Raw genomic sequence first — 12,949 nt, forward strand, 5'->3', positions numbered from 1 at the left:
ATCCTTCTGTTTTAGTATATGGATAGGGGTCTCTACATCGACTTGCAAAACAACAAGCCACTGCTTCCAAGTTGACTCGTGTAGAGGTAGCCTGTGAAAACTTTCCGGAACATAGGTTCTCATCTCCTTGCCGCAACCTGGAAAAGCACAAGCGCGAACCATTATATCTTCTCTTCCTTTTCTCTTATACTTCGTAATGCCATCTGAAGCAGGGGGTCAGGATTTGAAGGGTTAGCTTCATTTGGCCGCCGACATTTTTGAAAACATGGTAGACGGGCTCTGGCGTTACATGGTTGCAACTTCCGGGCACCGGCAATAGGCGAGTTCGACTTGCGGCAGATCTGACTTGATGTGATGCATGCTGGGATGGACGCAATGCTTGCTGGTTAGAAATTCTGTCCGACTTCTGTCAGCCGGGGAGGGACTTACCACCGTAACACCATGTCACATGGCCTTAAAATATCGCCGGAGTCTTAGCCTGCAGACAGATCTTGCAGTTGCCTTCCACGAGCTGCATGAGCTAAAACACGCCCTCATGACGTCAGTTCAAAGACGTGATAGGGCCATTTGGGAGGAATGTCCTCATGACGATTATGACGGGAGGCTCATGCTGCTTCCTTATGTTGGAATATGCGAAAATAAACAGAAATCGAAGGGATACCTTCTTATACGTGATTTCTGCAACAATGGTAGGCTAGCCTACTGAAAACGTTTGGATATTCTGTTATTTTCTGCTGTTGGCTAAATAGATAGACACACATATAGGGGAAACACTTGATATTGAATTTATGTGCTACAATGCAGGCCTGTTAACTGTATGACAACAGTGGTTTATTTAAACTACATCATAAGAATTTATTTCGTCAGTCATCGTGCTCATTTTAATGAGTAGGAATGAAAGTTCTGCTGTGTTTATTGCAAACAAAATTCCGCGATATCTCCCGCGAGTCACGTCAGGCAGACTGTAGCCTGCCTGTCCGGGATGAGCTGCCCTCTGTTGTAGCCTGGTTGTAGCTCCTCCCGGCTAGCCTCTGAAGATCACGTTTACTAGAAAGCCAGACCAAGTCAGACTCAGCCGAAGTCGAACACGCCTACTGATGACCATAGAGTGGTGAAGTCCCGCCCCTTCTACTTCCGGGCCATGGGACCTATCTTTCAAAAAATTATGAACGGGAGTTAATGGAGAGATAACTATTATTTTTTGGTCCAGTTTGAATTGTGCCACAAATTAAACATATGATGTGTGTGAATTTAAAAGATAATTTTCACGTCAAGAAAGTACTGTTGTTCGATAGACTTCAAAAGTTATGTTGGTTTTGTGCGAATCCACTCAGTGGACTACATCTCTCGTCTCGAACGATGTACGTCACCAACGTAATGAAACGATAAGAGCTGTTATGCTAGTTAACGGTTGCATCTTGCTGCCTGCTATGTCACTTAACAGTATGTAATGTACAGTCTATAGACGAATACAACTTACCTGATGTGTTTAATCCTCTGACTCATGGTATTTTCTTCGGCAAGGAAAGCCCAATTACGACCTGTTGCTGGTATGCTTGTACGATCTAGTGTGGCTGTGAATGAGCTAATGTCACTAGCGCGACTGATGGGTTTGTAGTCGTTGGAATTACGATCTTTCACAATGTTGTAATTCAATAGTTACGAAACAAACTGCAAATGTCTTTACATGAAAAATTGTCTTTAAAATTGACAAACATCATATGGGTAATTCAAGGCACAAGTCAACCGGGACCAGAAAATAATTTATTTTTCGCCATAGACTGCCGTTCAAATTTTTTTGATAGATAGGTCCCATGGAGGCAAACGGAAGGGGCGGGACTTCACCACTGAATTATAATATACATAGACGCCGCATCGACCGCTACTCCAGAGAATGCTCTGGCTACTCCCTACCAGGCTACCTACTAGCGCTGACGAGACGTGGGGCCGCCATCTTGGATCGGTCATCCACTCCACTCAGTGTAATCTCTTTGGCTGGTGCAATGAGCTGTCAGCGCATTAAATTAATTTAATTTAAATACCTCACTGAATACCGAACAGATTTTCACGCGTTTTTTTTTTGCTGCAAAGGTCATACATGTAGCTATGATACAGGCCACATTGTTCGAAAATACAAAATACAACCAATAGTACGGTAATGTTAAATCTTACTTGTGAAAAGTAAATCCCCCGTAGCCTAGAAATCTAGACGCACCCTAGCGGCGGCAAATTAATTTGCTCAGCCTGTACGTCTAGTACCAAACCATAGGGATTTCTATTGGCTGACGCCGTGGACGTCATCCAGTCACAGCGCTCTATTTTGTTAGAGTCTTAAGGCGGGCTTAACAGGATAACGACAGTCCTGCGACAGTGAACAACAAGGAAGATGGCTATGGCGAACGAAGAGCGGTTGTTTGAATCGGCGTTGGCGTCAACTTTGGAGGAGTTGGACTAGTGCTATTCTTTGAAAGTTGAGCAACACAATGCACTTAAGTCATTCCTTTCGAAGAAGGATGTATTTGCCGTTTTGCCGACCGGATACGGATATGGTCGTAGCGCTGGCCTATTGCATGCCTAGGCAGTTTGAAAGACAATTCTCTGCCCGCCCCTTGGATTAAGCGAGGTGAATGGTTCGATTCCAGACTATACATTTCAATGATATAGAATGGCCCGCCAGGCTAAATCCCCCGTGTATGGTCCGCCGATTTGAGCAGGAACATGCTGCACAGTGCTGTCATCTTGTGTTTTCTGCTGCAACGCAACGAGGAGTATGACCAGTCCAAGATGGCGGCCGCATTTCTTGTTTCCAGCAGCCGGCGTCTATGTATATTATGTCTATGCTGATGACAGCTCATGCACGAGTTTAGTGTTGGGGTGGGCACGAGCGTCCTCACGCGTCCATGTTGGTTTGCATTTCTGGATGACGACAAATAAAACAACTACTACTTGGATTAAGCTACTGATGCTTGACCTAATAACTACATGGTTTAGGCTGTATTATACCGGACTTTATGGTAAATAAAAGAAAAATGTAAATGTTGTCATATTAGGCTATTGTGTGGGTTGACAAGGTAACTGACTATACATTTTAATAGATGCATAGCAATGACCTATATCCAATTATTAGCCTAGTCATTGCGTTGTGTATGAAAACTATTTTTAAACGCACAGGCTGTAGGCCTATACATATAGTCCATGACGCAACGTCTGGATCATGTAGCCTAACCTATGTCTCCCTAAGTGATTTAAAACGAAACAAATGTGACTTATTTAGTTTGCTTTCTTGCAACATTGACATCGGCTATGCATTGGATTTAAGTGGCCAGGCTGCAAGTCGAGGCAAAAGCCAAATATCCAACAACAGTTGCAGACTCTTTGCCTGCTCGAACCACAATACCCAAGGGATGTGCGCTTATCAGTAAGTTTATCTTGCGTTGGCAAATGTACTAGGTTTAACAAGCTGCAAATTCACACTGGGTGCAGCAAAAATCCCAGCATTTCTTGTTCTCCAAGATTATCGTCCATTTCTTGCCATCTTTGTCTGCTTATAGCTACATGTAAATAAAACATGATCCACATCTTTCTGTGTTTGGCATTCTGTGCATAAACCATTACTACTTCTTACCAGTTTAAGTGTCGCATTCAAACCTGTACACTATTCTTTCCTATTATTTTGCATATTCATTCTTGTTCCTTCAATATTTAATAGTGCATAGCCTTAGGTTCAGCTTCCCATTATTGTTGCCATCTGTTTATATCAAATTTAAAAGTTTAGCTTTCGCTTCTCCTTTCCCTATTGGAACATTAATTTCTATTTATTAATTTTTAGTGCCTTTTTTGTCTAATCCATCTGCCTTTTTGTTACCCCTAATTCCAATATGTGCTGGAACCCAACAGAACTGAACCATTAATCCTAGGATTCTAATACCTTATATATTTCTAACTTCCATCAGTAGATCTCCTCTGACTGAATCACCACTTTCAAAGCTCTGCAGTACAGCCATTACATCTGAGTATATTAGAGATTGTAATGGTTTTATCTCTTAGTGATATTATTATGCCAGTCATTTCGATTGTATATACTAAGAGGAGATTATTTGATCTATATCTCAGGTCTTTTTTAAATTCAGGAATGTTGATTCCTACACCACAATGACCATTTCGATTTAGGGGCCTGAGTTGGACTACATAATGTGAACACAGGTTACACATACACAACAGGCTACTGAAATAAGCCTAAATGTCACACAACACACATTGTTGCTTCTGGCTCTTCGTTGCGTAGGGTTTCTTCTAGGGCTGCACAATTTGATGATGGAGAAAAATATATCATTTCGATTTTCTTGACAGACATTGTGACAGCGATTTCATTTCCGATATAGTTTTTTGAAGTCAAGTTTAATTCAATATTAAAGTTGTCATTTTAAATTGGGCCACTTCCGATTGGTGATCATGTCATGTGCACAAGAAGAACAGCACTTCTGATTGGTGAGTATGCCTAGTGCATGAGAAGAACAGCACTTCTATTGGGTTTGACTGTTTGTCAAACATTGATTGAGCGTGACATGAATATATAAATTATATATTGTGTAGCCATAGTTTGTAAATTAACCCCAAGGTCTACATCTTACATTTGGGAAGGTTTCTCCAGTTGAGTGGTTTATTGATGCTTTTACACATTAATGTAAAATTCTAAAGTGATTAGTATTTTCTATTCCTTAGATTTATGGCCAACTTCCTGGCAAACAATGAGATATACAAAAAAAGGAATTCATTACGATCATTAAGACATAATGACAAAATTTTGACCATTTGCGTTTCCCTGTTGAATCCTGTAGCACCTATTCTTTTTGGTCATCAGACCCAGTTCCTTTGGTCCAGTCATCCCCCCCCTCCCCACACACACACCTAATCCCCCTCAGCTGCTGGTCCATGTTTGCGCTGGATGTGGTTCTTGAGGCTGACGTTGTGGTTGAAGCACTGCCCACAGTCCTGGCACTTGAAGGGTCTCTCCCCTGTGTGGAGGCGCATGTGGGACTTGAGATGGCCTGGTTGGTTGAAGGAACAGTTGCATAGCTTACAGCTGTAGGGCTTCACTCCCGTATGGACCAACTCATGTCTCTTGAGGTGATGGGGATCGGGGAAGCCCTTGTTACAAACATTACAGAAAAACCTACCATGTTTCCAGTGGGTCTTCCTGTGAGCGTTTCGACTGGAGCGATTTGCAAACCGTTTGGGGCACTCGGAGCAGCGGTACTTCAGGCTCTCCCCCTTGTGGGTCTCCTCGTGCTCCTGCTTGTCTTTCTGGAACCTGAACTTCTTGTAGCAGCATTGACAGGGAAGCACATAGTCTTCGGTGTGCATATAACTGTGTCTACGGAGGCCTACCTCATTGACGCAGCGCTTGCCACAAGTCAGACACGAGAACAGCCTCACTTTGTGATCACAGACGTGCGAAGTCCGGCCGTCGTGCCTGTCGATAAACTTTCCACAGTCTGGACAGAGCTCACGTTTATGACCATGAGAGTATTCCACATGGGTCTGCAGGCTGTACAGATCACTGAAGTAGACGGCATATTTTGGAGGGTGTCGTCTCTCCTCATTTGCTGCACTAGTTTCCTGGTGGCAGCTGTTAGACGACTCGACTTCAGACGCAGTGTTACCGCCCTGATTTCTACTGCTGGTGTCTTCTGGGCTTTCATTTCTGGTACCTCTGTGGTCGCTGCTGCTCACAGAACCCTGTTTTGGATCGCTACAGACTCTGTGGCTGCTGCTGCTGATTAACCCTTTGCTAATTGACCCTTGGTTGCCATTTCTGGTTTTATGCAGCTCATCACAGTTTATGACCCCTTGATTGCTAATGCCATTTGAATCTTCAAGACGATCACTGGAAGCAGTTTGTTTGTTACTGCTGTTGGCGTCTGGGCTGCATGCGTGGTCAGCTGCTTGGCTAATATCACAAGAGCTCTCTTGGTCTGCAGCAGTAGGGGCCTCTGGGCTGATGGTGTGTTGGGTTTGTTGGTCGTCTGTGCAGTCCAGCTCCTGGTCACCGACCTTGTAGCCACACTTAACGCAGCAGTAGAGCTGCAGGTGTTTCTGCTTGAAGCAGCGGGCACTGGCCTCCTCTCCACAGTCACAGCACCACGCAACCTGGAGAATATGCTCCTCCCCTTCATCAACACCTTCAGAATCCTCGCTGCTCGTCTCCATGAACTCTTCAGAACTTGGATCCCACTCTTCATCACTGTCCTTCCTTTTCCTCTTTGACTTCCGTTTCTCCTTCTCATCTTCCTCCTCTTCATCCTCCTCCTCCTCCACGTCTTCGGGTAAGGGCTCTGACTCTTGAGGTGTCTATATGAAACAGTGTTTACAGTTAATTTTAATTAGTAATTTGATTCAGAATAAAATGCGGATGCACCATTACCATAGTAAATGGCTATGCTATCATGGATATACCAGAGTGAAACTGATTTACCATGACTAATGAGAGGTGAAGGGTCTGTCCCATGATCAGTCCCTTATTCAGACAATACGGTAACTTATCCCACTGCTTGGTTGAATTTCCCCATTGTCCTACGTAATTTAGAACAACCAATAAACGTATGTTATTTGCACACCTATGAAGTATGTTTTTTTTTTGTCTGTATCACACTTGTATATTATTTCGCGGAACTCGTTTAAGTGAAGTTTAAATGAACTGTCACGTTGCATCGGAGCTGTAAAATACAGACGTTCAGAACATAGCAACATTGTAGCATATGATGAAGCTTTGAGCTAGATCGATGGCAGCAGGCTAAGTTTCAAAGCTAAAGTTAATCAGAATCCTGGGATATGCCCGCTTGACAACGGGAGAGATAGAACTAAGGACTGGCCTTGGCTGTAGCAACTATCCATTTAGAACTAGTAACGACAGTTTGTCCTGCAAGTTAAGAAATTAGATGAAATGTGTCGGGAAAAAGTAGTGCTACAAACAAGACAGTTCTAGTGATTAAAACATTTAAATTATAACCGGAAATGAACACAACGCAAGTAGCAACAGTGGAATAAGAGGGATAATGGACTCCACGGTGGTCTGTTAACAGAAATTAATGCACTTACGAGGTTTAAACGACCCAACACTACGCATCGGGCCGTATTACAACCTCAACCGTGCATTAATTTCTGTTAACAGACCACCGTGTCGTCAATTATCCCTTACTTATCTCCTTCACGACTGAAAGTTGCATGTCAGTGTTTCCCATACGTTGACTAATCTGTACTGTTAATTTTATCACCTGTTTTTTTTTATCTTATTTAATCTTGTGCCAAATGTCCTTATCAGTTTTCAGTCATATTTAGTCATTCACATATCAACATGTTAGTCAAGTTTTAGTCAATTAAAAGTCTCATCATTTTAGTCTAGTTTTACTGAAAAAAGACCAAGGTATCTTAGTTAAATTTTATTCATCTCAAATACTGGTTGAATGTCATAATTACCTGACAAAACACACTTGTTGAATTATTTCAATGCAACTTAGCTAAAAGTGTCATGTTGCTGATTTTAGAGACACATTCCCAAGTGATGATAATTCAGGAACGGCTTATTGTAGATGTATGCATTATATCCTCGTATTCATTAAGGTCTGCTGATAATTTTGAAATATGGCTTGCCATGTGTTGAGTAAAGCGCTTGTGAGATATTTCACTGAGAGTAATGGGTGTGCAGAGCCATGTGCAGAATATAAATATTAAATTTCATTAAAGTTCAACATTAGCCTACTATAATTGTCTTAAGAACCATTTATCACACCGTTTACCCACTAATATCGTTGGAAAGCTTAGGTTCTGCTCTTTCATGCAATGCGTGTCTGACATCTGTATGACACATACTGTGACGCGAACGGTGTGTGAATTTGGCCACTGGTCTCACTTATGGCAGTTTTGTTATCAAAGACCCATCTTTAGCAACATTTCGTCTTAGTCGTGGAAGAAAAGGTTGTTGACAAACATATTTGGTCTCGTCTCATTTAACGAAATGAACATTAGCCAGACCCTTACTTCTTGAGAGACTGTTGGGTCAGGTGGCTGGTGGTCTGGAGGATGGCTCGCCCAGTTCCTGGTCTTGCCACAGCTCCAGCACTGCTGCACCACATGGAAGGCAAGTCCCTTGCGTTCTGTAGTGATACTGCAGGCATCACTGCAGCACCCTAAGCACTTCTCAAACAGCTCTATCAGGCAAGCAAGCTTCACAACGACATCCGCAATTAGGCTGTTCCTTCAACAACACAACAAACACAAGTGAAGCAGTGAGTAGGCAAATAAAAGTTTGACAAAAGCTTGCCCTGCACACTATCAAATATTTTCCATATTTGGATGTCACAGGAAGAGTCGCCGACATAATGGTGCATCTTGAATTGTACACATAACATAGTAAATTAATCTGCTGTAGAGTAATATATTTTACAATCATAATGATATATTACAATCATTTAAATCCAGAATATATTTCCACAGAAACACTGTGGTCTCATTAGCTTATCCCTGTGGTGGATTTTTTAAAATAGAAATCAATCATTTATTTTAATGTAGCATTATGTCAATGCACGTAAAGCTTAATAAGAAGAATAAGAAATGCATTTACCTGCCTTGTACAGTGGTGGACTCTCTCTGGGTATCTGTAGGGTATAATAATCTAACTTTAATACAAATGCCAACTAGACCATTTATATATGCACGTCTGATCTTTATTCAATGGTAGGATTTTATAAACATATTGCTTTCAGCAATAATGCTCAAACATCATATCTTCTATATTCTAAATGGGTTTAACATGTACCATCAAGCTCTCATAGTGCACCGTAAATCAGAAGGATAAAGCGGAAGACAGTACTTGAGATTTACATGAAAATGAAGACCATCAGAGAGGTGAGGAAGCAAGAGTGCGTCAAAACCGATTGCCAATGTCAACCGAGAACCAGTGTCTATTGTAAAGAGCTCTACTTTGTCAGCAGCTGTAACCGTATGAAAATTTACCATGACGAATATAACGACCAAAATGATCATGCTTATCTTATCTATTATCGCAGTAGTCCTGCATGTACAACAGCAACCGAATAGCATAGTGCCTTGTCAAAAAAGTGCTGTGCCTCCTTTAAGAGCAAAAGGCTCCCTTTTTTAATCGGTGCATGTTAGTGCAGAGGGAGAGAGGCCCTGGGCAAAGGACAATTTGGAGGCGTAGTAGTGGCACGAGAGCAGTGTCTTAATTGTAGCGTCAGAAAGTAAAGCACTGCGGCATATGCTGTGGGGCGGCTCACTGGTAGATTTTGTAGGTAACTTCAAATAAGCGCAATTTACCCGGGTGCTAAATTCCATCCCTGGTATGCATGCATGTGTTTGTGTATGTACGGGATCAAAATAACAATAATTAAAAAAAAAAAAAAAAACACAAAATACAAAATCCGACGAGGCCCCCCAGTGGCCGAGGCCCTAGGCAATTGCCTGACTTTGCCCAATGACTAGCACTGCCTATGCCTCTCAACCTGACTGCAACCAATACACGGCATCGACCCAGAGTTCATTGCGGACGCTACAATACTCTGTAGTTCAAATGGTGTATTAAATTATGAGGATTTATTGAAATAACAAAATTATTTTATGTGTTTCTAACTTTTTTTTTTTGTAGGGGAGGGCGATTGTAGCATGTCTAAATAGTTGGGAGTTCCTTTTAAGCATGTTGGTCTAGAAACCTTTAGAAAATGTTCTTTAATTTAGACTGCAAATCATTTCGCAACCCCTCCCGTATAGGCTCTTTGGTGATCCCCAGTTTAAGAACGACTGCCATAGCACACAAAACAAGTCACATTTTATGCAGCTCACTGCACTTTCACCAACATTTTTTTCACCACTACCTTCTGCTCTGTCATAAGGCTACGTAGTTAGGTAGGCTATGGACTATTTATGTTGGCAGGCACATATTAGGGAACATTTCTACACCCCACCTCAGGCCTGGAATTTCATAATTTTAGGGTAAAGGCGACTTGGCCTTCAGTTAGGCATATTTGGCAGGGGGCACGAAGGCCACACTCAGGTTTTAAATTAACTAGATGTACCGCATAGCGGTACAAAATATGACCACCGCTCAGTCCTGTACATCCGTTCCGCGAACATAAATCACACTAATCAATTTGTATCCATCTTCTACTCCATCCCCCACTCTAGAAACTTTTGTGTATGCTTGTTTGGCATGCCTGTGTATGTGTGTGCGGGCCACACAGCAAGTAGCCTACTGGCGCTGCGAAGGTGAATAGATTTGTAGTAGAGGCCTGCACTCCCGTGGTAGACCCGCGGGTCCCGACGCAAAAGACTGCGGCGTGGGACAACTTTTGAAAGCTCTTTGCGGGAGCGGGATGAGAGAGGTACGTTTGCGGGTGTGGGACAAACCGATGATTCACTGCTCTCCCGCAAATTAAATGTGTGTGTAAAATGAAATATGGAAATGATTAAAGTAGTGTTCATAACTATAGTTCAGCTGGATGTTCTGTTAGGCGGCATTAAAAAACGGGGTTTAAGCATAACTGACGGATAGCAGGCCTATAGCCTATATTGTCGTTTACGTGGGTTCAGTTTGTTCCTGCTGCTCATTGTCAAAACTCAAAAATCGAAAGCATGACAGAGGAAGAGGGCACCAGACTAGGCCTATACTTCAGTTGGTAGCCTACATTCAGAACCAAGAAACTGACATCTGGAGTCTTTTTCAGGTGTGTGTGCTCCTTTCGTGAGACAGAAAGAAAAACTGAAAAGGCTATCCCTCCTGCATGCGGGCTTTAGCGGGCGGGAGCGGGACATCATGTTACAGATGCGGGCGGGAGCAGGACTAAAAATTACACATTAATGCGGGAGCGGGACAGAATATTGCGGGAGCGGGCGGGACCTCTAATTTGTAGCACTAGCCAAAAAATTCGTAGCATTGTTATAAAACCTTTAAAATCTCTAAACAATCACAAGTAGGGCAGTTCATCACAGTTCATCCATTGCAACTGGACTGATGAAAGGTCATGTACACCTGTAGGCTACATTGTATTTGGGGAAAGCAGAAGGTATCAGTTTTACATTTATTTATTTATTTATTTATTTACAAACAAAACAATCCCTGTCATTTCCATGCAGTTTTCAACAGCTATCAAGAAGAGAGGTCATGCCATGGATTTTTGTGAATGTTTCTTCTTCTACATTTGCAAGATTTTAGTCATCGTTAGTTCATATGATATTCAACTCCATTGTCAATGCACAAATTAAATAGCAATAGTCTAAAACGAAATGCAGTTTTACATCTAACCAGTGGTACAAACAACTGACATGTCCAAAAGAGCCTTCATGAAATGAGTCACTAGACTGTTCATTCATTATTGTTCGTGGGAAAAATACTGATTTCCACATTGCAACTACTGAATCCATGGTCAGGGACCACCAGCAATGTCCTAGGACCACTGGTTGAAAACATCTGGCTTACAGTATCAAGCAGACTTAAGCTGCCACCTCTTGGCAAAAAGTTGTAATACATTTCACCCAGCTGAAAGTGCGAATGAAGTGGCCACTTCCACTGTACAGTAGCCTACATGTAGCTGAAGGTCTGTGGCTAAAGCAGCCACAATTGTTTGGATACTTTACACACACACATGCTTTTCAATCGCATAGACTACAACTAGCAAGCTGGAATCAAAGCACACCGATTCACCTCACACCCTAAACACGGACTTCAAACAAACAAACAAGCGTCTCAGTCTCACGCATAGCCATAGGCAAAACTGTATCAGACCGGTGTAACGTTGGTATTAAATCACCCATCGCTAAGAATGATTTTTGTAGCGCGTGCAACAAATATGTGTAGGTAAAGCCCTGCCCTGGATACATCTTTCAACGTGCGCTCTAAAACATTTGGTTTATGTAGTTTATCACGGGTGCGTTAATAAATCTACATTGCGGCGAGTTGACACAAATTATTCACTTTGACGAATTTATGTAGTTTCAGTCCTAGTTACTTTACTTTTAACCATGCTCTTCCTTACTTGAATCACCTTTGAAAATAGAGGATTGAAGTAGGGCTGGGATAAACGATTATTTTTTAAACGATTAATCTAGCGATTATTTTGTCAGTCCGATTCGATTATCTTTCCATTAATTCACTAATAGCAACTTATACATGTTTATTTACATATCTGAATGAAAAAACATGAATTCTTTAACACTGCAATATATGTTTATTGCTCTTAAGATTCCAAAATAAAAGACTATACAAGTGCAAAGCAATGCATTCTTAGTCAGAGGTAGCATTCAATAAAGTTCAGTAGTGTATGTCTAATTGAGTGCCTGTCATTTTAAGACGTTCGCGTGGGAATCCTTGCTATTAACATTAACACAGTTAAAAGGCTGCTGATGTGTGGATGCAATTCATAACGTAGTTAGAAAAGTTGTAGAATACCAAGTCACTCATCTTCTTTGTAGTTAAAATGCCTTTATTTTAATGGGCACAACATAATTAATACACTTCGACTTAAATTTTAGCCTTTGGCTCCAAATCCATTTCCCATTCAATCTTTAAACAACAACAGAAGTGGTGCGCATACACGCTGCTCTCACGCATAGACAGTAAAGGGGGGAAAAACTTGCTCGTCTGGTGTAGCCAATGGAAGCATATCTTTGCAAAAGTTCTGTGGCCATTCTATGTTCGTCAAATACGGTTCTTGCATGATTGTTCAAGGACTGAAAAACAATTGCTTTAGCTCACAGGCCTTTTCTCCTCCGTAGGCTACTGCCGTATAATAGCGCTGAAAATTTTGTGGCATGCATGACTGAGCAGGACCGTGCATTACCTTTTTTGTCAGATCATGGAGAGATTTCAGGTGTGCAATAACTTTAAAAGGAGTTTTCGTATGTTAGGGTGGTGTGGGCCATTACTATTGAAATGTTAAAA

At 41.8% G+C, this 12,949-nt stretch overlaps 1 protein-coding gene across 1 annotated transcript in view; it reads right to left on the minus strand.

Annotated features, from left to right (window-relative positions):
• Positions 1 to 9: 9 nt before the first annotated feature.
• Positions 10 to 12,949, minus strand: part of LOC121682734 (zinc finger and SCAN domain-containing protein 12-like) — a 51,622-nt gene continuing 38,682 nt past the window's right edge. Inside the window, exons 5-8 of the mRNA XM_042062699.1 lie at positions 8,621 to 8,654; positions 8,038 to 8,254; positions 4,909 to 6,351; positions 10 to 137 (exon numbers count right to left, since the gene is read on the minus strand). Of these exons, the coding sequence (XP_041918633.1) occupies positions 4,909 to 6,351; positions 8,038 to 8,254; positions 8,621 to 8,654 (1,694 nt within the window). The 3' untranslated portion in view covers positions 10 to 137. The remainder of the gene's footprint in view (positions 138 to 4,908; positions 6,352 to 8,037; positions 8,255 to 8,620; positions 8,655 to 12,949) is intronic.

This window comes from Alosa sapidissima, chromosome 1 (assembly GCF_018492685.1).
Source record: "Alosa sapidissima isolate fAloSap1 chromosome 1, fAloSap1.pri, whole genome shotgun sequence".
Classification (NCBI taxonomy): Eukaryota; Metazoa; Chordata; class Actinopteri; order Clupeiformes; family Clupeidae; genus Alosa; species Alosa sapidissima.